General features: G+C 39.6%; 1 protein-coding gene across 2 annotated transcripts in view; it reads right to left on the bottom strand.

Annotated features, from left to right (window-relative positions):
- Window positions 1-24,917, bottom strand: part of LOC309501031 (uncharacterized protein) — a 41,104-nt gene that overhangs the window by 7,850 nt on the left and 8,337 nt on the right. For both annotated transcript variants that reach the window (XM_082172950.1, XM_082172951.1), the window contains exons 3-13: window positions 15,372-15,474; window positions 14,992-15,136; window positions 14,223-14,305; window positions 8,775-8,882; window positions 7,169-7,287; window positions 6,415-6,580; window positions 5,389-5,486; window positions 4,659-4,730; window positions 4,190-4,326; window positions 2,101-2,611; window positions 1,603-1,742 (exon numbers count right to left, since the gene is read on the bottom strand). In XM_082172950.1, the coding sequence (XP_082029076.1) occupies window positions 1,603-1,742; window positions 2,101-2,611; window positions 4,190-4,326; window positions 4,659-4,730; window positions 5,389-5,486; window positions 6,415-6,580; window positions 7,169-7,287; window positions 8,775-8,882; window positions 14,223-14,305; window positions 14,992-15,136; window positions 15,372-15,474 (1,682 nt within the window). The remainder of the gene's footprint in view (window positions 1-1,602; window positions 1,743-2,100; window positions 2,612-4,189; window positions 4,327-4,658; window positions 4,731-5,388; window positions 5,487-6,414; window positions 6,581-7,168; window positions 7,288-8,774; window positions 8,883-14,222; window positions 14,306-14,991; window positions 15,137-15,371; window positions 15,475-24,917) is intronic.

The raw sequence follows: 24,917 nt of genomic DNA, 5'->3' as shown, positions 1-24,917 counted from the left end.
GCAGTTGTGTAAAGCGTGGAGTAAAGCGTGGGATGCAGTGGAGTAAAGCGTGGGATGCAGTGGTGTAAAGTGTGGAGTAAAGCGTGGGATGCAGTGGTGTAAAGTGTGGGATGCAGTTGTGTAAAGCGTGGAGTAAAGCGTGGGATGCAGTGGTGTAAAGCGTGGGATACTTGTGGTGTAAAGCGTGGGATGCAGTGGTGTAAAGCGTGGGGTGTAATGGTGTAAAGCGTGGGGTGCAGTGGTGTAAAGCGTGGAGTAAAGCGTGGGATGCAGTGGTGTAAAGTGTGGGATGCAGTGGTGTACACCACTGGGGTGCAGTGGTGTAAAGTAAAGCATGGGATGCAGTGGTGTAAAGCGTGGAGTAAAGCGTGGGATGCAGTGGTGTAAAGCGTGGGATGCAGTGGTGTAAAGCGTGGAGTAAAGCGTGGGATGCAGTGGTGTAAAGTGTGGGATGCAGTGGTGTAAAGCGTGAGATGCAGTGGTGTAAAGCATGGGATGCAGTGGCGTAAAGCGTGGGATGCAGTGGTGTAAAGCGTCAGATGCAGTGGCGTAAAGCGAGGGATGCAGTGGGATAAAGCGTCAGATGCAGAGGTGCAAAGTGTGGGATGCAGTGGTGTAAAGCGTCAGATGCAGTGGTGTAAATCGTCAGATGCAGTGGCGTAAAGTGTGGAATGCAGTGGTGTAATGGGATGGATTATGGTGTGGGGTTGTTTTTCAGGGGTTGGCCCCTTAGTTCCAGTGAAAGGAACTCTTAACGCTTCAGCATACCAAGACATTTTGGACAATTTCATGCTCCCAACTTTGTGGGAAGAGTTTGTGGATGTTCCTGTTCCAGCATGACTGTGCACCGGTGCACAAAGCAAGGTCCATAAAGACATGGATGAGGAGTTTGGTGTGGAGGAACATGACTGGCCTGCACAGAGTCCTGACCTCAACCCGATAGAACACCTTTGAGATAAATTAGAGCGGAGACTGAGAGCCTTCTCGTCCAACATCAGTGCCTGACCTCACAAATGCGCTTCTAGAAGAATGGTCAAAAATTCCCATAAACACACTCCTAAACCTTGTGGAAAGCCTTCCCAGAAGAGTTGAAGCTGTTATAGCTGCAAAGGGTGGAGCAACTCCACATTAAACCCTACAGATTAAGAATGGGATGTCATTAAAATGCATGTGCATGTAAAGGCAGACGTCCCAAAACTTTTCTCAATATAGTGTAATTCGAATTTTGCTAATATTTAAAAAAGAAATTCGAATTGAGCTTTTCAGCCATTTTGACAGCACTACACAAGAGTCAAATGTGAGGCCGACTGTCCGACAGCTAAAGCTTGGCTGAAAGTGGGTCATGCAACAGGACAATGATCCCAAGAACACTAACAAAATCTACAACAGAACAGCTGAAGAAGAAAAGAATCAAGGTGTTGCACCGGCCCAGTCAATCTGAGGTTGTATTTACCTAATTTTAAGACCTGCAAAAGACCAGATGATTTTTATTATGTTCTGATACGTAAAACCACAGAATTCAATGGAGAGCAGTTGTGCTGCTCATGTAGACAGCAGACGCTCACTAGAGAGTGGACAAGCAGCAATGAGACGTATACACACCTGGTTTGAAGCAGAGTTGTCCATCGAGTCCAGGAACCCAAACGCCTCCTGTAGATCCAGCGGAAGGTCCTGGTCTTGAAACTCCATGTCCTCATAGAAGCGCGGACTGACCGGCGCTGGGAGGGGATTTCCTCTCATTTCTGTGGGAAAAACCATTCACATCTGCCATCAATTTCTATTATACACTATTTCATGTAATGAGGATTCAACATCTCCTGAGCTGAGTGAGTGAGTGGAGGCGGGGTGAATTTGCATATTCATAGAACCGCGCATACTAAATGAGGCGAGGGTGTCGAGTTACATTCAAGATATTTTAAGGCAAAGGACAAAACGTTTAAATATGTCATTTTGGTGATCAAACATGAGTTTTAACGGATACAATTATTGACTACAGGGGGACTTTAAAATTTAAAAAAAACGAGGAAGAATTTTTAATTTACTATGAAAGCACTGCAAAACTAAACTGTGAAAACAATTGAACGATAATCAAAATATTACCCATGTAATCCTCATCTGGGGCTTCCTCTTTGACCTCTGGCATTGGATCTTCTTCCTTCTCCTTCACCGACTCTTGATTCAGACTCTGATCTTCTTTGACACTCGGTGCGTCTCCTTCTTCTGGCGCAGTTTCTTCCTTAATATCCGCCATATTCTTCCCACAATCCACCTGACCTTCTTCAAGGCAACCACTGTTTTCTCTTTTACTCTCGTCGGGAACATCATCATCTTTGCTCCCATCGGTGCTCTTAACGTCCTCGTCTTCCTCCGCGGTTTGCTCTCTCTCGTTCCAGCCGCCGTGTAACACTCCCAGAGCCAGTCCAGACGTGATGTGAAGCGGAACGGTCACGGAAAAAGGCCCGGAGATGTGGATCCCGGCGCGCCGGTCCGCTTTGCTGGTCATTCCTGGCGATCGGGACACGCCCAGCGACGCCCCCTCGGCCCCATTGGCTCCACCCCCAGAGTCCAGACGACTGTACGTTCCCGGAGTCCCTCCGCTCACCATACTGACCTGAGCTCAAAACATGGAGATTGACAAATAAGTTTTGTGTTAAAGGAGTAGTTCACTTTAAAATGAAAATTATCCCATGATTTACTCTCCCTCAAGCCATCCTAGGTTTGTTTTTACATTCTTCTTTCAGACGAGTAGAATCAGAGTTATATTAAAAAATGTCCTGGTTCTTCCAAGCTTTATAATTGCAGTGGATTGCAACCAACAGATTGAAGCTCATAAAAGTGCATCTATCCATCATAAAAGTGCATCTATCCATCATAAAAGTGCATCTATCCATCATAAAAGTGCATCTGTCCATCATAAAAGTGCATCTATCCATCATAAAAGTGCATCTGTCCATCATAAAAATGCATCTGTCCATCATAAAAACAACGTATTATACAATTATTTATTTTTCACATTTTTAAAAATGACTTTAAATTATATGTAAATCTTTTGGAACAAACAAAAAAGCGCTGAAAACATGTAATGCCTTGAAAGCACTGGATTTTATGTAATATTTTTTTCTTTCCTTAATTTCCTGGCAGCTAATGTTAATGTGATAATGTGAATATGCAGACTGATCTCATGAAATGGCGTATGTATGACACGCCAATTCGTATTTCCATTTTTGGCGTGCTATCAACACGCATAATCGCTTTTCAGCGTGTTTATCAACGCCGTTGACTTGACGTTACATTACTCTCTATATAAATATATATGACTTACCCCAACCCCGTCCCTAAACCTACCCGTCACTGGGGTTAATACCATTTATGTCATGATTCTGCCTTCCTGTCCTTGATTTTCTTTAGTCTTGAGGCAGGATCATGACAGACCTGTGTTTTGTGTGCAAGCACATGGCCTTTTGTTTGGGCCATGTGCTTGTGTTGTCTTGTTCTCTTGCCCCGCCCCCTTGTTATCCTCGTTTTGTCATTGCTTTACCCTTGTCACCTGTTTCCCTCATTAGTTTCTCCCTATTTAATCCCCTTGTGTTTGCTGTCCTGTGCCGGTTCATTGTCATTCTTTATGTGAAACCAACTGTGAGTAACCTGTTGAAAGTCTTGTGAAGAATTTGTTCCTGTCTTAGCTGTTAGTTTATTGTTCAGTTTTCTGTCTGAGTCTTAGTCTAGTCTTGTTAGTCTTATATAGTCGATCCTGTCTTGTTTTGCCCCCTTGAGGGTTTTGTTTTCCCTGTTTTTCTGTAATAAACGTAGTTCAATTGCATACTGTCTGCATTTGTGTTCATCTCCTTGCACCATCATAACAATTTATGAGTCTTCCCCTACCATCCCAGTAAAAAAATATCGCTCCCCAGAGGTAGATCTACATTTTGCTTCGTTTCGCTCTGACATTTAACGGCGTAGACATACACGCGGAATCACTCGGACATTTAACGGCGTAGACATACACGCGGAAGATGATGGCGTGGACATACACGTGGATAGCTCAAAATGCGTATAGATAACACGCCACTTGACTTGAAAGTGGCGTGTATGTTTACGCAAAGTCATGATGTCATGTTGGAATATGTAATACCTCTTGTTCTCATGGCATTGAATTAATAATAAAAAATAAAAATAAAAACATACTGACCTGAGCTCCGCCCGTCCGTCTGTACGTCACCGCGTATCCGCTGGACACGCCCCCTCCGGCAGAAGCCACGCCCTCTGAGCTGCCCGAGGCCGAGGGCAAAAGCAGAGGAGGAAGATGAGCTGGAGGATGTTTCGAATCTGAGACACATGAAAACAAACATGCAAAGGATGCTTCATTATTACACTACCAGTCAAAAAGTATTGGATCGGTTGATCAAAGGAATAAATTACATCTTAAAATATATTAAAATAGAAAACAGCCATTTTAATTTATCATAATATTTCACAATATTACTGTTTATTTTTTATTTTTAATCACATGAATGCAGCCTTGGTGAGCAGAAGAGACTCTTTTAAAAACATAAAAAATGTGCTGATCCCAAACGTTTGACATGTAGTGTACATGAGTTCTTGTTTTATCAATCCACACTAACAGGTGATCCTTTACTGTGTGATGAATCTCCTCATACCTTCAGCTGGGAACGGGCCGGAGCTCAGAGAGTCCATGCTCTTCGCAGGCCTCAGCGTCGTCTTCTCTTTGTCTGTGTGTCGAGATCAAGTGAAGAAGAAGAGAAATGAGAGCATTAGATGTGAGAGGAAGGGTTTATAGTTAGTGAATGAAATTCCAGGACTACTTTTTTTGGTTTTCAAAGGCGACAATCAGAGATCTCACTTATCAAACAATATCTTTATTACCTTCAAATAAAAAAAAAGGTAAATAGATGAATAAAAATAAACCGATAAAACAAAATGGTAGAAATAAAGTGCAGCACATGCAATGACTGTGGTAACCTTAACCACTGAAAGGATACTATGACAAAGATATCGCTTTCCTTATTCAAACTGTTGTTTTTCCCCCTCATGAATATATGATTGAGCTGAAGAATTAATTTATTTATATGAAAATAAATTGATATTTATAGTATCATGCCCACAGCCATGCAAAACGGCTGTATATCAGACGGGCTGCAGCGTTCATTTAGCGTGAAAAGATTGTTTTATTGATGAACTTAAACACTAATTTCACATTTATCGTCTTTCAATAATTCAAGCACTTTTCAAGTCCCTCTTCAGAAATATGGCTGTTTTCAAAAGGTTTTCCAGGACTTACATTTCAAAAAGTCAAATTCAAGCACTTCAAGCTCATCGTACGAACCCTGTGCAGAAAGCCTCTGTGGCTCGGCAGTTTTGCGCTCGTACCTTTAGGACAGTATTTGCTCTTCTTGCGGGGATCGTGGAGTCGCCCGCCCAAATTAAAGATGGATTTCCACTTCCTTCCTTTGAGAGAGCCCTTCCTCCTGAACACACACACACACACACACACACACACACACACACACACACACACACACACACACACACACACACGATGAATCTGCATGATCAGTGAGTGAGTGTGAGCTCAGGATCCACACCTGCGTGCTGTTAAAGCATCAGTATAGAGCTATATATTATCCTCAAAATCAGGATTATTTAATCATCTTTGGGGTTACTTTTCTCAACTCTCTTGATGTGAGTGATGTTACACTAGGTAAAATAAAATAAAATACAAAAATACAAAAACATGAAATAGTAAATAAACTTGATTGGGGATGCACTAATGCTAATCTCACATATTTATAGTAGTGATGTTACAACTTGATAAATAAAATTAAATAAAATAAAATTAAACTTGATTGGGGATGCACTAATCCTAATCTCATATATTTTATAGAAGTAATGTTACACTTGATAGAATAAAAAAATAAAAAATAAAAAATAAAAATTAAAAATTAAATTAAATTAAATTAAATTAAATTAAATTAAATTAAACTTGATTGGGGATGCACTAATCCTAATCTCATATATTTATAGTAGTGATGTTACAACTTGATAAATAAAATTAAATAATAAAATTAAATAAAATAAAATTAAATTAAATTAATTTCTAATCTCACATATTTTATAGAAGTAATGTTACACTTGATAAAAAAAAAAAAAAAAAAAAAAAAAAATAAAAAAATAAAAATAAAAAAAAATAAACTTGATTGGGGATGCACTAATCCTAATCTCACATATTTTATAGAAGTAATGTTATACTTGATAGAATAAAAAATAAAAAAAAAAAAAATAAAAAAATAGGCAGATGCCGGTCACCATGTTAAAACCACTTTAAATCCAGTTGCGAGGAGCATCGATACTAATAATACAAAAACTGAGATGCTCTTTACGTGTGGTCGGTCTTACTTGTCAGTGCCGTCGATGATGGCGTGGTACGAGCGCATGGCTGGAGGCCCGTCTCCGGGGCTGAGGTTCCCTGGACAGTGTAGAGGAAGAGATTTGAAGAAAGGATCGTCATGACCGGACAGAATCGAGGGTGATGGAAGAGACTTCCGGCGCTCCACAGTCAATCCTGTGTTAAAACATCAAACTATCATTCACACTGCACAGAACTCATGCTCTTCCTCAGTGTTTCTGTCTCGTTTTCCAGCACAAATATCTAAACATTCTTACATCAAGATACATTTACTGGAGAAGAAGCAAAATTACTGAAGATATTAAGTCTGGAAAATGTATGAAAATGAAGTGAGTTTGTGTTTAAAACAAGAACAAATGTCTGCCAATGGAGTCAGAAAAATAATCTCATTTTCATTTTGAATTAAGTTTATTGTTCTTGCTTTAAACACAAACTCACTTCATTTTCATAAATGTTCAAGTTTTTTTTTTCTTCTCCAGTAAATGAATCTTGATTTAAGAATATATATATATAACTTGTATAAAGAAAAAAAGTGACATCTCTCTCTTCTCTTATGATGTGGGGCGGGGCAACCTGTCACTCACATGAGATCAGCCAATAGCAAACCACAACCATCCAATCAATTCCCCACAGACACATTCAAGCCCCGCCCACATTCGTCTTGTTCCAGAAGCGTTTCACTCGATATACGACACAATAGAGAAGAAAAGACCAGTCAGACCGACTTAAAGAAAGATAAAATACCTGTTCCAGGGAAAAGCTCGGCCACATGAGTGAGAATAAACTCGACCACGATGGACTGAACCCGGACCTCCATGAACGCCGCCGTACCGTTAAAACCAGTCGACTCGATGTCCTTCGATCTGCAGATAATCATGCACTGATTTACTAATCACAAATACATCTGTTCCTGTAGCTCGACTGCAAGAGAATGACACTTACAACACTAATGTAAACACACACTGATTTAAACTGAAAATGCTCTTCCTCAGTGTTTCTGTCTCGTTCTCCAGCACAAATATCTAAACATTCTTAAATCAAGATACATTTACTGGAGAAGAAGCAAAATCATTGAAGATATTAAGTCAAAATTCATCAAAATAAAGTGAGTTTGTGTTTAAAACAAGAACAAATATCTGCCAATGGAGTCAGAAAAATTATTTTGTTTTCACTCTGAATTAAGTTCTTTTTTCTGACTTGATTGACAGATATTTGATCTACACAAACTTTACGCACAAACTCGCTTAATTTTGATGCATTTTTCATAAAACAAGACTTAATATCTTCAGTCATTTTGCTAAACAAGAATGTTAAGATATTTGTGCTGGAAAACAAGAACAATATACCTTTATTTGCAGTGTACTTAAGAATTTAAAGGTTAAAGTAAAACATTTTTTAAGCTTTTTAAATTGACTTTTGAAAACAAGAGGCAGAGATTTTTCTCATTTTGTTTTTTTTGATGCAAAAACTTAAAGAAACCTGTCGAGAAATTACTATTTTGTTCTGACTATGTGAAACTCTCGGACGCAGATGTTAAACTAAAACCTGTTAGCTGAATATTTCCAGCTAAAATGAACAGATTTTACAGTGGTTTGACATTTAAATATAGTCAAGTCTCTTTCATTTATACAGCACTTTAACAATATAGATGTTTCACAGCAGCTTTACAGAGATAACAGGAGATTACAGTAACAGAGATTGTTTAGGCTTTACAGCAGATCTAGAACCACTTCCCAGGAAATTGATGCAGAATATCACTAATAAAACTAAGTTTCTTCAATGTGGCTGTTTTCCCTCCATTATAAACGAGTGTGTCTCGAGCGTCAGACGAAACACAGTAAACGCTGTCATGTTCGGATGCTGGTGTTCGGGAACACACTTCTGGAGGGAATTACACCAAATCATTCTGATCACACACTTTGACTTTCAGAAACACCAAACCAACATTAGAGATGCTGCGACGCCATTGGTCCACTGGTTACTCCAGTTATCCAATCACAGCCGACGCTGAGCCAAACTCACATGGGTTTTGAGGGATTTATTCAGTAAATCTGTTTCAATAGTTCCATAGTTTATGCGCATTTCTTCTAATCGGATAGAAAAGGTATTCATTGAGCGCATATGTTTTTTATGCACATTTTTTTAATTTATGCGCATCTTGGCGTTTCCATCCAGTGTTTTTATGCGATATCTCAAAATGTGCATTAAATTAGTTGGATTGAAGCACAGCTAGTGTATACTTCAGTATAAGAACACTACATTTCTGGAAACATTCTGATCAAATGTATTCCCTAAATGAGCTGTAAGTCACTTTTAAATGTAAAAGAATAACTTTAAAATAATCATATACCTGAGGAGGTTCGGGGCCCAGACGATGGCAAGGTTTCTCGAGTGCATGTTGGTCTCGGATGCAAACGTGGACATTTTGACCAGATGTCGCATCAAATATTCCAGCGTTCTAGAAGACAGTGAGCGTTGAAGAAACACAAGGGAATTTATTCTGATTTATTCTGTCAAGCTCAAGAAAGAACAAAAACACCATAAAAGTCTGATGATTTAAGTCAGGACTGTAAGATTGTCTATATGGCCTGTGCACGACATTACACGTCTCAAGTTGTTACTCTCTTTCAGTTCCCAAAGTACCATTTCAGTGGATCTTAAAGGGTTAGTTCACCAAAAAAATGTCATCTTCGCAACAAATTAAGATGTTTTAAATGAAATCCGAGAGATTTCTGTCCCTCCATTGACAGCTACGCAACTACCACTTTGACGCTTCAAAAAGTTCATAAACAGATTGTAAAACTAATGCATACACTGCAAAAAATGCTTTTCTTACTTTTCCAGTCCAAATATCAAACATTTCTTAAATCAAGATCCATTTACTAAAGTAGTAAAATGACTTAAGATATTAAGTCTTGTTTTCTGAGGAAATAAATCAAATTAAGTGAGTTTTTGCTTAAAACAAGCAAAATTATCTGCCAATGAGGTCAGAAAAATTATCTTGTTTCTGCTTGAATTAACATTATTTTTCTCACCCCATTGGCAGATCATTTTGCTTGTTTTAAGCAAAAACTCTTTTGATTAATTCCCCCGGAAAAACAGGACATTTACATTACATTTATATTTAGTCATTTAGCAGACGCTTTTATCCAAAGTGACTTACAAATTAGGACTAAAGCGAGTCAAGTCAAGTCAAGTCAAGTCAAGTTTATTTGTATAGCGCTTTTCACAATACAGATTGTATCAAAGCAGCTTCACAGTATTAAATTAAAATAATACAACAAAGTTTGTTTCAAGAGGAATTTATTGATTGATAAAATTAAATTAAATATCCCCAAAATATCCCCAACTGAGCAAGCCAAAGGCAACAGTGGCAAGGAACCGAAAAACTCCATCAAGTGACCAAATGGTGCCCTAAAACTCCATCAGGTGACCTAATGGAGAAAAAAAAAAACCTTGGGAGAACCCAGGCTCAGTCGGGGGCCAGTTCTCCTCTGGCGTTTATGAGCTAGAGGCCGGATTGTAGTTTGAACTGTAAGATTATATGAATGCCTGGCTGAAGAGATGCGACTTTAATCTAGTTTTAAACTGGGAGAGCGAGTCTGAGCAACGAACAGTATCAGGAAGACTATTCCAGAGTTTTGGAGCCAAATGTGAAAATGCTCTCCCTCCTTTGGTGGTTCTGGATATCCTAGGTATGACCAAAAGCCTTGAATTTAGTGATCTTAAAGAGCGCGATGGATTATAGGCCGATAGAAGATCCGTTAAATAGACTGGAGCTAAGCCGTTTAGGGCTTTATAAGTCAGTAGCAATACCTTGTAATTAATACGGAGCTTTATAGGTAACCAATGCAGTGATGATAAAATCGGTGTTATATGATCATATTTTCTTGATCTCGTAAGAACTCTAGCGGCGGCATTTTGGACTAACTGTAGCTTGTTTATTGAGGATGCAGGACAACCAGCTAATAAAGCATTACAGTAATCCAGTCTCGAGGTCATGAATGCATGAACTAACTTTTCTGCATCAGAAACTGATAGCATATTACGTAGCTTAGCAATGTTTCTAAGGTGGAAAAAGGCTGTTTTTGTAACATATGAAATATGATTTTCAAAAGACAGGTTGCAATCTAGTATAACACCCAGGTCTTTTACTGTAGAGGATAAAGTAACAGGACATCCTATGATGTTAAATTTGTATTGTGCGAGGTTTTGTGGGCGGTTTTTTGAACCGATAAGTATTACCTCTGTCTTGTCTGGATTTAATAAAAGAAAATTACGCATCATCCAATCTTTTATATCTTTAACACACTCTGTCAATTTGGAAAATTTTGCGTTTTCATCCGGCCGTGATGAAATATATATTTGAGTCATCGTGAAAAGGCAAAAACAACACAAGAAGTGCTCACAATACACAGTGCAGGCATTGATCAGAGTAGCGCAAGCCAGACAAGGGAGGATTAAGGGAAAAGGAAAGGAATTTTTATTTATTTATTTTTAATAATAATTGTTATTTTTTATAAAAAGGACATAATATCTTACGTCATTTTACTCATCTATACTCAGCTAGTTTACTCTCAGCTAGTTTACTCTCAGCTAGTTTACTCTCAGCTAGTTTACTCTCAGCTAGTTTACTCTCAGCTAGTATACTCAGCTAGTTTACTCTCAGCTAGTTTACTCTCAGCTAGTTTACTCTCAGCTAGTTTACTCTCAGCTAGTTTACTCTCAGCTAGTATACTCAGCTAGTTTACTCTCAGCTAGTTTACTCATCTAGTATACTCAGCTAGTTTACTCTCAGCTAGTTTACTCAGCTAGTATACTCTCAGCTAGTTTACTCATCTAGTATACTCAGCTAGTTTACTCTCAGCTAGTTTACTCATCTAGTATACTCAGCTAGTTTACTCTCAGCTAGTTTACTCTCAGCTAGTTTACTCTCAGCTAGTTTACTCTCAGCTAGTTTACTCATCTAGTATACTTAGCTAGTTTACTCTCAGCTAGTTTACTCTCAGCTAGTTTACTCTCAGCTAGTTTACTCTCAGCTAGTATACTCATCTAGTATACTCAGCTAGTTTACTCAGCTAGTATACTCTCAGCTAGTTTACTCATCTAGTATACTCAGCTAGTTTACTCATCTAGTATACTCAGCTAGTTTACTCATCTAGTATACTCAGCTAGTTTACTCTCAGCTAGTTTACTCAGCTAGTTTAATCAGCTAGTTTACTCTCAGCTAGTTTACTCATCTAGTACTCAGCTAGTTTACTCTCAGCTAGTTTAATCAGCTAGTTTACTCATCTAGTTTACTCTCAGCTAGTTTACTCATCTAGTATACTCAGCTAGTTTACTCAGCTAGTATACTCAGCTAGTATACTCAGCTAGTATACTCAGCTAGTATACTCAGCTAGTATACTCTCAGCTAGTTTACTCAGCTAGTTTACTCAGCTAGTTTACTCTCAGCTAGTTTACTCAGCTAGTTTACTCAGCTAGTTTACTCAGCTAGTTTACTCTCAGCTAGTTTACTCATCTAGTATACTCAGCTAGTTTACTCTCAGCTAGTTTACTCTCAGCTAGTTTACTCTCAGCTAGTTTACTCAGCTAGTATACTCAGCTAGTTTACTCTCAGCTAGTTTACTCTCAGCTAGTTTACTCTCAGCTAGTTTACTCAGCTAGTTTACTCTCAGCTAGTTTACTCAGCTAGTTTACTCATCTAGTATACTCATCTAGTTTACTCAGCTAGTTTACTCAGCTAGTTTACTCAGCTAGTTTACTCAGCTAGTTTACTCTCAGCTAGTTTACTCTCAGCTAGTTTACTCATCTAGTATACTCAGCTAGTTTACTCAGCTAGTATACTCTCAGCTAGTTTACTCATCTAGTATACTCAGCTAGTTTACTCAGCTAGTTTACTCAGCTAGTTTACTCATCTAGTATACTCATCTAGTATACTCATCTAGTTTACTCAGCTAGTATACTCTCATCTAGTTTACTCATCTAGTATACTCAGCTAGTTTACTCAGCTAGTTTACTCATCTAGTATACTCATCTAGTATACTCATCTAGTATACTCAGCTAGTTTACTCTCATCTAGTTTACTCATCTAGTATACTCATCTAGTTTACTCAGCTAGTTTACTCTCAGCTAGTTTACTCAGCTAGTTTACTCAGCTAGTTTACTCAGCTAGTTTACTCAGCTAGTTTACTCAGCTAGTATACTCTCAGCTAGTTTACTCAGCTAGTTTACTCAGCTAGTTTACTCTCAGCTAGTTTACTCATCTAGTATACTCAGCTAGTTTACTCATCTAGTATACTCAGCTAGTTTACTCATCTAGTATACTCAGCTAGTTTACTCAGCTAGTTTACTCAGCTAGTTTACTCTCAGCTAGTTTACTCAGCTAGTTTACTCTCAGCTAGTATACTCAGCTAGTTTACTCTCAGCTAGTTTACTCATCTAGTATACTCAGCTAGTTTACTCTCAGCTAGTTTACTCTCAGCTAGTTTACTCTCATCTAGTATACTCAGCTAGTTTACTCAGCTAGTTTACTCTCAGCTAGTTTACTCTCAGCTAGTTTACTCTCAGCTAGTTTACTCTCAGCTAGTTTACTCTCAGCTAGTTTACTCCCAGCTAGTTTACTCATCTAGTATACTCAGCTAGTTTAATCAGCTAGTTTACTCTCAGCTAGTTTACTCTCAGCTAGTTTACTCATCTAGTACTCAGCTAGTTTACTCACAGCTAGTTTACTCTCAGCTAGTTTACTCACAGCTAGTTTACTCTCAGCTAGTATACTCAGCTAGTTTACTCATCTAGTATACTCAGCTAGTTTACTCAGCTAGTATACTCTCAACTAGTTTACTCATCTAGTATACTCAGCTAGTTTACTCAGCTAGTTTACTCAGCTAGTATACTCTCAGCTAGTTTACTCATCTAGTATACTCAGCTAGTTTACTCAGCTAGTTTACTCTCAGCTAGTTTACTCATCTAGTATACTCATCTAGTTTACTCAGCAAGTATACTCTCATCTAGTTTACTCATCTAGTATACTCATCTAGTTTACTCATCTAGTATACTCATCTAGTATACTCATCTAGTATACTCATCTAGTATACTCATCTAGTTTACTCATCTAGTATACTCATCTAGTATACTCTCAGCTAGTTTACTCAGCTAGTATACTCATCTAGTATACTCAGCTAGTTTACTCATCTAGTATACTCATCTAGTTTACTCATCTAGTATACTCATCTAGTTTACTCATCTAGTATACTCATCTAGTTTACTCAGCTAGTTTACTCAGCTAGTTTACTCAGCTAGTTTACTCAGCTAGTTTACTCAGCTAGTTTACTCAGCTAGTATACTCAGCTAGTTTACTCATCTAGTATACTCAGCTAGTTTACTCATCTAGTTTACTCAGCTAGTATACTCATCTAGTTTACTCAGCTAGTATACTCTCATCTAGTATACTCAGCTAGTTTACTCAGCTAGTTTACTCAGCTAGTTTACTCAGCTAACTCAGCTAGTTTACTCAGCTAGTTTACTCAGCTAGTTTACTCAGCTAGTATACTCAGCTAGTATACTCATCTAGTTTACTCTCAGCTAGTTTACTCTCAGCTAGTTTACTCATCTAGTATACTCAGCTAGTTTACTCATCTAGTATACTCAGCTAGTTTACTCAGCTAGTAAATGCATCTTGATTTAAGAATTTTTTGATATTTGGACTGGAAACAAGACAAAAAATACGTTTAAAAAAAGTAAGAAAAGCATTGTTTAATGAAACTGAAGTGTGGTTGAGTGTAAGCTGAGTGTTGACCTGTAGTGCAGAACCGGTAAGTCCTTCAGAACCTCTCGGATCTTCACCAGCCGCTCGTCCTCCAGCTGAATGGCCACCGCGTCCTGACGAGAGAACAACGTCTTAAAGGTGATAAACACTACTTCATTTACAGCAAATGAGATGAACTGCTGAAATGCACCGTTGTGTTACATAAATCTATATAAATAAAAGCCACGTAAAAAAACACATACATTACATACAAATACAGATATGATCATATATTTATTTTATTTATATTCATGTTTTTCAATTATTGGTTTATTTATTTTTCTCTTTATCTTATTGTCGTTAGTATTTTTGCATTGTGTAATGAGAAACTGGGGAAAACCATTTCACTTCATTGCATCACATGTATATGACAAATAAAAAAGAACCTTGAACCCCTAAAACTTTCCGTCAGCCGCAGCATTTTTTATAATTTTCACAAAATGTTCACGGCTCCCGGAATATATTTGTTGAATGATTATATGAACATGCAATATATCAAAAGAAAGAAACAAACTCTTTGGACCTATGTGTAACTTTTTGTAATTGACGCACAACGGTTAATGGTAATTAGCATATTTTTGTGAGCTGTGCTGCTTTCAAACAGTGTATATGATATATGAATACAGCCATTATATATCTCATTAAATATTGGCATTATATCAGCCCTTGCTTTGCATATTCATCAACATCTTCCTTCTTCATTTGCAGACATTTAAAGCTATTAAAATGCATTTCTCAGCTCATGTTGTCGGAGACTCACAGCGAAGCGGTCGTACAGCTCGTATGTCAGCAGAGGGTTGGGCAGTTCTCTGAAATACGCTTTACACACGGAGCTCACGCAGTGAATGTCCTGCAGATACACATCCTTATTCAGATCCGGAGAGCCTTCAGAGTCAAACTCACTCCTGCAATCAGAGAAACTCCTTTATCAGTGTGTTCAAGCCTGTAAACGTCACACACACACACACACACACACACACACACACACACACACAGACGCTCACACACACACAGACGCTCACACACACACAGACGCTCACACACACACACACACACACACACACACACACACACACACACACACACACACACACACACACACAGACAGACGCTCTCTCTCTCTCTCACACACACACACACCTTAGTTTCTGTGTGTTGGATGAGACTCCAGACAGTCTGTAGATCCCGTCCACGACCCCATGTTCCTCGATGAACTCGCCGCAGCTGCGCAACACCTGAGGAACTGAGACACACAGAGAGTTTGAGTGTGTGTGTGTGTGTGTGTGTGTGTGTGTGTGTGTGTGTGTGTGTGTGAGAATGTTCATGCACTCAAGCTGAAAAACACATGAAAAACTGTGGGAATAATGGAATAAACTCAGTCTGTGGAATAAACTCAGTCTGTGGGAATAAACTCAGTCTGTGGAATAAACTCAGTCTGTGGGAATGATAAAATCAGTCTGTGGAATAAACTCAGTCTGTGGGAATGATAAACTCAGTCTGTGGAATAAACTCAGTCTGTGGGAATGATAAAATCAGTCTGTGGGAATAAACTCAGTCTATGGGGATTATTGCAGTCTGTGGGAATGATAAACTCAGTCTGTGGGAATAAACTCAGTCTATGGGGATTATTGCAGTCTGTGGGAATGATAAACTCAGTCTGTGGGAATGATAAACTCAGTCTATGGGGATTAATGCAGTCTGTGGGAATGATAAACTCAGTCTGTTGGGATTAACGCAGTCTGTGGGAATGATAAAATCAGTCTGTGGAATAAACTCAGTCTGTGGGAATGATAAACTCAGTCTGTGGGAATAAACTCAGTCTATGGGGATTATTGCAGTCTGTGGGAATGATAAACTCAGTCTGTGGGAATGATAAACTCAGTCTATGGGGATTAATGCAGTCTGTGGGAATGATAAACTCAGTCTGTTGGGATTAATGCAGTCTGTGGGAATGATAAACTCAGTCTATGGGGATTAATGCAGTCTGTGGGAATGATAAACTCAGTCTGTTGGGATTAATGCAGTCTGTGGGAATGATAAAATCAGTCTGTGGGAATGATAAACTCAGTCTGTGGAATAAACTCAGTCTGTGGGAATGATAAACTCAGTCTGTGGGAATGATAAACTCAGTCTGTGGGAATGATAAACTCAGTCTGTGGGAATGATAAACTCAGTCTATGGGGATTAATGCAGTCTGTGGGAATGATAAACTCAGTCTGTGGGAATGATAAACTCAGTCTATGGGGATTAATGCAGTCTTGGGAATGATAAACTCAGTCTATGGGGATTAATGCAGTCTGTGGGAATGATAAACTCAGTCTGTGGGAATGATAAACTCAGTCTTTGGGAATAAACTCAGTCTGTGGGAATGATACACTCAGTCTGTGGGAATGATAAAATCATGATAAACTCAGTCTGTGGGAATGATAAACTCAGTCTGTGGGAATGATAAACTCATGATAAACTCAGTCTGTGGGAATGATAAACTCAGTCTGTGGGAAGAATAAACTCGGTCTGTGGGAAGAATAAACTCGGTCTGTGGGAAAAAACTCGGTCTGTGGGAATAAACTCGGTACTCAGTCTGTGGGAATAAACCCAGTCTGTGGGAATAAACTCAGTCTGTGGGAATAAACTCAGTCTGTGGGAATAAACTCAGTCTGTGGGAATAAACTCAGTCAGTCTGTGGGAATAAACTCAGTCTGTGGGAATAAACTCAGTCTGTGGGATAAACTCAATCTGTGGGATAAACTCAATCTGTGGGATAAACTCAGTCTGTGGGAATAAACTCAGTCTGTGGGATAAACTCAGTCTGTGGGAATAAACTCAGTTTGTGGGAATAAACTCAGTCTGTGGGATAAACTCAGTCTGTGGGATAAACTCAGTCTGTGGGAATAAACTCAGTCTGTGGGAATAAACTCAGTCAGTCTGTGGGAATAAACTCAGTCAGTCTGTGGGAATAAACTCAGTCAGTCTGTGGGAATAAACTCAGTCTGTGGGAATAAACAGTCTGTGGGATAAACTCAATCTGTGGGATAAACTCAGTCTGTGGGATAAACTCAGTTTGTGGGAATAAACTCAGTCTGTGGGATAAACTCAGTCTGTGGGAATAAACTCAGTCTGTGGGATAAACTCAGTTTGTGGGAATAAACTCAGTCTGTGGGATAAACTCAGTCTGTGGGAATAAACTCAGTCTGTGGGAATAAACTCAGTCTGTGGAATAAACTCAGTCTGTGGGAATAAACTCAGTCTGTGGAATAAACTCAGTCTGTGGGAATGATAAAATCAGTCTGTGGAATAAACTCAGTCTGTGGGAATGATAAACTCAGTCTGTGGGAATAAACTCGGTCTGTGGGAATAAACTCGGTACTCAGTCTGTGGGAATAAACCCAGTCTGTGGGAATAAACTCAGTCTGTGGGAATAAACTCAGTCTGTGGGAATAAACTCAGTCAGTCTGTGGGAATAAACTCAGTCTGTGGGAATAAACTCAGTCTGTGGGATAAACTCAATCTGTGGGATAAACTCAATCTGTGGGATAAACTCAGTCTGTGGGAATAAACTCAGTCTGTGGGATAAACTCAGTCTGTGGGAATAAACTCAGTTTGTGGGAATAAACTCAGTCTGTGGGATAAACTCAGTCTGTGGGATAAACTCAGTCTGTGGGAATAAACTCAGTCTGTGGGAATAAACTCAGTCAGTCTGTGGGAATAAACTCAGTCAGTCTGTGGGAATAAACTCAGTCTGTGGGAATAAACAGTCTGTGGGATAAACTCAATCTGTGGGATAAACTCAGTCTGTGGGATAAACTCAGTTTGTGGGAATAAACTCAGTCTGTGGGATAAACTCAGTCTGTGGGAATAAACTCAGTCTGTGGGATAAACTCAGTTTGTGGGAATAAACTCAGTCTGTGGGATAAACTCAGTCTGTGGGAATAAACTCAGTCTGTGGGAATAAACTCAGTCTGTGGAATAAACTCAGTCTGTGGGAATAAACTCAGTCTGTGGAATAAACTCAGTCTGTGGGAATGATAAAATCAGTCTGTGGAATAAACTCAGTCTGTGGGAATGATAAACTCAGTCTGTGGGAATAAACTCAGTCTATGGGGATTAATGCAGTCTGTGGGAATGATAAACTCAGTCTGTGGGAATGATAAACTCAGTCTATGGGGATTAATGCAGTCTGTGGGAATGATAAACTCAGTCTGTGGGAATGATAAACTCAGTCTATGGGGATTAATGCAGTCTGTGGGAATGATAAACTCAGTCTGTGGGGATTAATGCAGTCTGTGGGAATGATAAAATCAGTCTGTGGAATAAACTCAGTCTGTGGGAATGATAAACTCAGTCTGTGGGAATGATAAACTCAGTCTGTGGGAATGATAAAATCAGTCTGTGGAATAAACTCAGTCTGTGGGAATGATAAACTCAGTCTGTGGGAATAAACTCAGTCTATGGGGATTAATGCAGTCTGTGGGAATGATAAAATCAGTCTGTGGGAATGATAAACTCAGTCTGTGGGAATGATAAACTCAGTCTATGGGGATTAATGCAGTCTGTGGGAATGATAAACTCAGTCTGTGGGAATGATAAACTCAGTCTATGGGGATTAATGCAGTCTGTGGGAATGATAAACTCAGTCTGTGGGAATGATAAACTCAGTCTATGGGGATTAATGCAGTCTTGGGAATGATAAACTCAGTCTATGGGGATTAATGCAGTCTGTGGGAATGATAAACTCAGTCTGTGGGAATGATAAACTCAGTCTATGGGGATTAATGCAGTCTGTGGGAATGATAAACTCAGTCTGTGGGAATGATAAACTCAGTCTATGGGGATTAATGCAGTCTGTGGGAATGATAAACTCAGTCTGTGGGGATTAATGCAGTCTGTGGGAATGATAAAATCAGTCTGTGGAATAAACTCAGTCTGTGGGAATGATAAACTCAGTCTGTGGGAATGATAAACTCAGTCTGTGGGAATGATAAAATCAGTCTGTGGAATAAACTCAGTCTGTGGGAATGATAAACTCAGTCTGTGGGAATAAACTCAGTCTATGGGGATTAATGCAGTCTGTGGGAATGATAAAATCAGTCTGTGGGAATGATAAACTCAGTCTGTGGGAATGATAAACTCAGTCTATGGGGATTAATGCAGTCTTGGGAATGATAAACTCAGTCTATGGGGATTAATGCAGTCTGTGGGAATGATAAACTCAGTCTGTGGGAATGATAAACTCAGTCTTTGGGAATAAACTCAGTCTGTGGGAATGATACACTCAGTCTGTGGGAATGATAAACTCAGTCTGTGGGAATGATAAACTCAGTAAACTCAGTCTGTGGGAATGATAAACTCAGTCTGTGGGAATAAACTCAGTCTGTGGGAATAAACTCAGTCTGTGGGAATAAACTCAGTCTGTGGGAATGATACACTCAGTCTGTGGGAATAAACTCAGTCTGTGGGAATGATAAACTCAGTCTGTGGGAATGATAAACTCTGTCTGTGGGAATGATAAACTCTGTCTGTGGGAATGATAAACTCAGTCTATGGGAATGATAAACTCAGTCTATGGGAATGATAAACTCCGTCTGTGGGAATGATAAACTCAGTCTGTGGAATAAACTCAGTCTTTGGGAATGATAAACTCAGTCTGTGGGAATGATAAACTCAGTCTGTGGGAATGATAAACTCATGATAAACTCAGTCTGTGGGAATGATAAACTCAGTCTGTGGGAAGAATAAACTCGGTCTGTGGGAAGAATAAACTCGGTCTGTGGGAAGAATAAACTCGGTCTGTGGGAATAAACTCGGTACTCAGTCTGTGGGAATAAACCCAGTCTGTGGGAATAAACTCAGTCTGTGGGAATAAACTCAGTCTGTGGGAATAAACTCAGTCAGTCTGTGGGAATAAACTCAGTCTGTGGGAATAAAATCAGTCTGTGGGATAAACTCAATCTGTGGGATAAACTCAGTCTGTGGGATAAACTCAGTTTGTGGGAATAAACTCAGTCTGTGGGAATAAACTCAGTCTGTGGGATAAACTCAGTTTGTGGGAATAAACTCAGTCTGTGGGAATAAACTCAGTCTGTGGGAATAAAATCAGTCTGTGGGAATAAACTCAGTCTGTGAGAATAAACTCAGTCTGTGGGAAGGATAAACTCAGTCTGTGGGAATGATAAACTCAGTCTTTGGGAATAAACTCAGTCTGTGGGATAAACTCAGTCTCTGGGATAAACTCAGTCTCTGGGATAAACTCAGTCTCTGGGAATAAACTCAGTCTGTGGGATAAACTCAATCTGTGGGAATAAACTCGGTACTCAGTCTGTGGGAATAAACTCAGTCTGTGGGAATAAACTCAGTCAGTCTGTGGGAATAAACTCAGTCTGTGGGAATAAACTCAGTCTGTGGGATAAACTCAGTCTCTGGGATAAACTCAGTCTCTGGGATAAACTCAGTCTCTGGGAATAAACTCAGTCTGTGGGATAAACTCAATCTGTGGGAATAAACTCAGTCTGTGGGAATAAACTCAGTCTGTGGGATAAACTCAGTTTGTGGGAATAAACTCAGTCTGTGGGATAAACTCAGTCTGTGGGAATGATAAACTCTGTCTGTGGGAATGATAAACTCTGTCTATGGGAATGATAAACTCCGTCTGTGGGAATGATAAACTCAGTCTGTGGAATAAACTCAGTCTTTGGGAATGATAAACTCATGATAAACTCAGTCTGTGGGAATGATAAACTCATGATAAACTCAGTCTGTGGGAATGATAAACTCATGATAAACTCAGTCTGTGGGAATGATAAACTCAGTCTGTGGGAATGATAAACTCATGATAAACTCAGTCTGTGGGAATGATAAACTCATGATAAACTCAGTCTGTGGGAATGATAAACTCAGTCTGTGGGAAGAATAAACTCGGTCTGTGGGAAGAATAAACTCGGTTTGTGGGAAGAATAAACTCGGTCTGTGGGAAGAATAAACTCGGTCTGTGGGAATAAACTCGGTACTCAGTCTGTGGGAATAAACTCAGTCTGTGGGAATAAACTCAGTCAGTCTGTGGGAATAAACTCAGTCTGTGGGAATAAACTCAGTCTGTGGGATAAACTCAGTCTCTGGGATAAACTCAGTCTGTGGGATAAACTCAGTTTGTGGGAATAAACTCAGTCTGTGGGATAAACTCAGTCTGTGGGAATAAACTCAGTCAGTCTGTGGGAATAAACTCAGTCTGTGGGATAAACTCAGTCTGTGGGAATAAACTCAGTCAGTCTGTGGGAATAAACTCAGTCTGTGGGAATAAACTCAGTCTGTGGGATAAACTCAGTCTCTGGGATAAACTCAGTCTGTGGGATAAACTCAGTCTGTGGGAATAAACTCAGTCTGTGGGATAAACTCAGTCTGTGGGAATAAACTCAGTCTGTGGGAATAAACTCAGTCTGTGGGAATAAACTCAGTTTGTGGGATAAACTCAGTTTGTGGGAATAAACTCAGTCTGTGGGATAAACTCAGTCTGTGGGATAAACTCAGTTTGTGGGAATAAACTCAGTCTGTGGGATAAACTCAGTCTGTGGGAATAAACTCAGTCTGTGGAATAAACTCAGTCTGTGGGAATGATAAAATCAGTCTGTGGAATAAACTCAGTCTGTGGGAATGATAAACTCAGTCTGTGGGAATAAACTCAGTCTATGGGGATTAATGCAGTCTGTGGGAATGATAAACTCAGTCTGTGGGAATGATAAACTCAGTCTGTGGGAAGAATAAACTCGGTCTGTGGGAAGAATAAACTCGGTTTGTGGGAAGAATAAACTCGGTCTGTGGGAAGAATAAACTCGGTCTGTGGGAATAAACTCGGTACTCAGTCTGTGGGAATAAACTCAGTCTGTGGGAATAAACTCAGTCAGTCTGTGGGAATAAACTCAGTCTGTGGGAATAAACTCAGTCTGTGGGATAAACTCAGTCTCTGGGATAAACTCAGTCTGTGGGATAAACTCAGTTTGTGGGAATAAACTCAGTCTGTGGGATAAACTCAGTCTGTGGGAATAAACTCAGTCAGTCTGTGGGAATAAACTCAGTCTGTGGGATAAACTCAGTCTGTGGGAATAAACTCAGTCAGTCTGTGGGAATAAACTCAGTCTGTGGGAATAAACTCAGTCTGTGGGATAAACTCAGTCTCTGGGATAAACTCAGTCTGTGGGATAAACTCAGTCTGTGGGAATAAACTCAGTCTGTGGGATAAACTCAGTCTGTGGGAATAAACTCAGTCTGTGGGAATAAACTCAGTCTGTGGGAATAAACTCAGTTTGTGGGATAAACTCAGTTTGTGGGAATAAACTCAGTCTGTGGGATAAACTCAGTCTGTGGGATAAACTCAGTTTGTGGGAATAAACTCAGTCTGTGGGATAAACTCAGTCTGTGGGAATAAACTCAGTCTGTGGAATAAACTCAGTCTGTGGGAATGATAAAATCAGTCTGTGGAATAAACTCAGTCTGTGGGAATGATAAACTCAGTCTGTGGGAATAAACTCAGTCTATGGGGATTAATGCAGTCTGTGGGAATGATAAACTCAGTCTGTGGGAATGATAAACTCAGTCTATGGGGATTAATGCAGTCTGTGGGAATGATAAACTCAGTCTGTGGGAATGATAAACTCAGTCTATGGGGATTAATGCAGTCTGTGGGAATGATAAACTCAGTCTGTGGGGATTAATGCAGTCTGTGGGAATGATAAAATCAGTCTGTGGAATAAACTCAGTCTGTGGGAATGATAAACTCAGTCTGTGGGAATGATAAACTCAGTCTGTGGGAATGATAAACTCAGTCTATGGAATAAACTCAGTCTGTGGGAATGATAAACTCAGTCTGTGGGAATAAACTCAGTCTATGGGGATTAATGCAGTCTGTGGGAATGATAAAATCAGTCTGTGGGAATGATAAACTCAGTCTGTGGAATAAACTCAGTCTGTGGGAATGATAAACTCAGTCTGTGGGAATGATAAACTCAGTCTATGGGGATTAATGCAGTCTGTGGGAATGATAAACTCAGTCTGTGGGAATGATAAACTCAGTCTATGGGGATTAATGCAGTCTGTGGGAATGATAAACTCAGTCTGTGGGAATGATAAACTCAGTCTATGGGGATTAATGCAGTCTGTGGGAATGATAAACTCAGTCTGTGGGAATGATAAACTCAGTCTATGGGGATTAATGCAGTCTTGGGAATGATAAACTCAGTCTATGGGGATTAATGCAGTCTGTGGGAATGATAAACTCAGTCTGTGGGAATGATAAACTCAGTCTTTGGGAATAAACTCAGTCTGTGGGAATGATACACTCAGTCTGTGGGAATGATAAACTCAGTCTGTGGGAATGATAAACTCAGTAAACTCAGTCTGTGGGAATGATAAACTCAGTCTGTGGGAATAAACTCAGTCTGTGGGAATAAACTCAGTCTGTGGGAATAAACTCAGTCTGTGGGAATAAACTCAGTCTGTGGGAATGATACACTCAGTCTGTGGGAATAAACTCAGTCTGTGGGAATGATAAACTCAGTCTGTGGGAATGATAAACTCAGTCTGTGGGAATGATAAACTCTGTCTGTGGGAATGATAAACTCTGTCTGTGGGAATGATAAACTCAGTCTATGGGAATGATAAACTCAGTCTATGGGAATGATAAACTCCGTCTGTGGGAATGATAAACTCAGTCTGTGGAATAAACTCAGTCTTTGGGAATGATAAACTCAGTCTGTGGGAATGATAAACTCAGTCTGTGGGAATGATAAACTCATGATAAACTCAGTCTGTGGGAATGATAAACTCAGTCTGTGGGAAGAATAAACTCGGTCTGTGGGAAGAATAAACTCGGTCTGTGGGAAGAATAAACTCGGTCTGTGGGAATAAACTCGGTACTCAGTCTGTGGGAATAAACCCAGTCTGTGGGAATAAACTCAGTCTGTGGGAATAAACTCAGTCTGTGGGAATAAACTCAGTCTGTGGGAATAAACTCAGTCAGTCTGTGGGAATAAACTCAGTCTGTGGGAATAAACTCAGTCTGTGGGATAAACTCAATCTGTGGGATAAACTCAGTCTGTGGGATAAACTCAGTTTGTGGGAATAAACTCAGTCTGTGGGAATAAACTCAGTCTGTGGGAATAAACTCAGTCTGTGGGATAAACTCAGTTTGTGGGAATAAACTCAGTCTGTGGGAATAAACTCAGTCTGTGGGAATAAACTCAGTCTGTGGGAATAAACTCAGTCTGTGAGAATAAACTCAGTCTGTGGGAAGGATAAACTCAGTCTGTGGGAATGATAAACTCAGTCTTTGGGAATAAACTCAGTCTGTGGGAATGATACACTCAGTCTATGGGAATAAACTCAGTCTGTGGGAATGATACACTCAGTCTGTGGGAATGATAAACTCAGTCTGTGGGAATAAACTCAGTCTGTGGGAATGATACACTCAGTCTGTGGGAATAAACTCAGTCTGTGGGAATGATAAACTCAGTCTGTGGGAATGATAAACTCTGTCTGTGGGAATGATAAACTCTGTCTATGGGAATGATAAACTCCGTCTGTGGGAATGATAAACTCAGTCTGTGGAATAAACTCAGTCTTTGGGAATGATAAACTCATGATAAACTCAGTCTGTGGGAATGATAAACTCATGATAAACTCAGTCTGTGGGAATGATAA

This window comes from Leuciscus leuciscus (genome assembly GCF_965113295.1).
Source record: "Leuciscus leuciscus genome assembly, chromosome: 6".
Lineage (NCBI taxonomy): Eukaryota > Metazoa > Chordata > Actinopteri > Cypriniformes > Leuciscidae > Leuciscus > Leuciscus leuciscus.
Note: the sequence above shows the minus strand (reverse complement) of the source record. Positions and strands in the feature narration are given on the sequence as shown.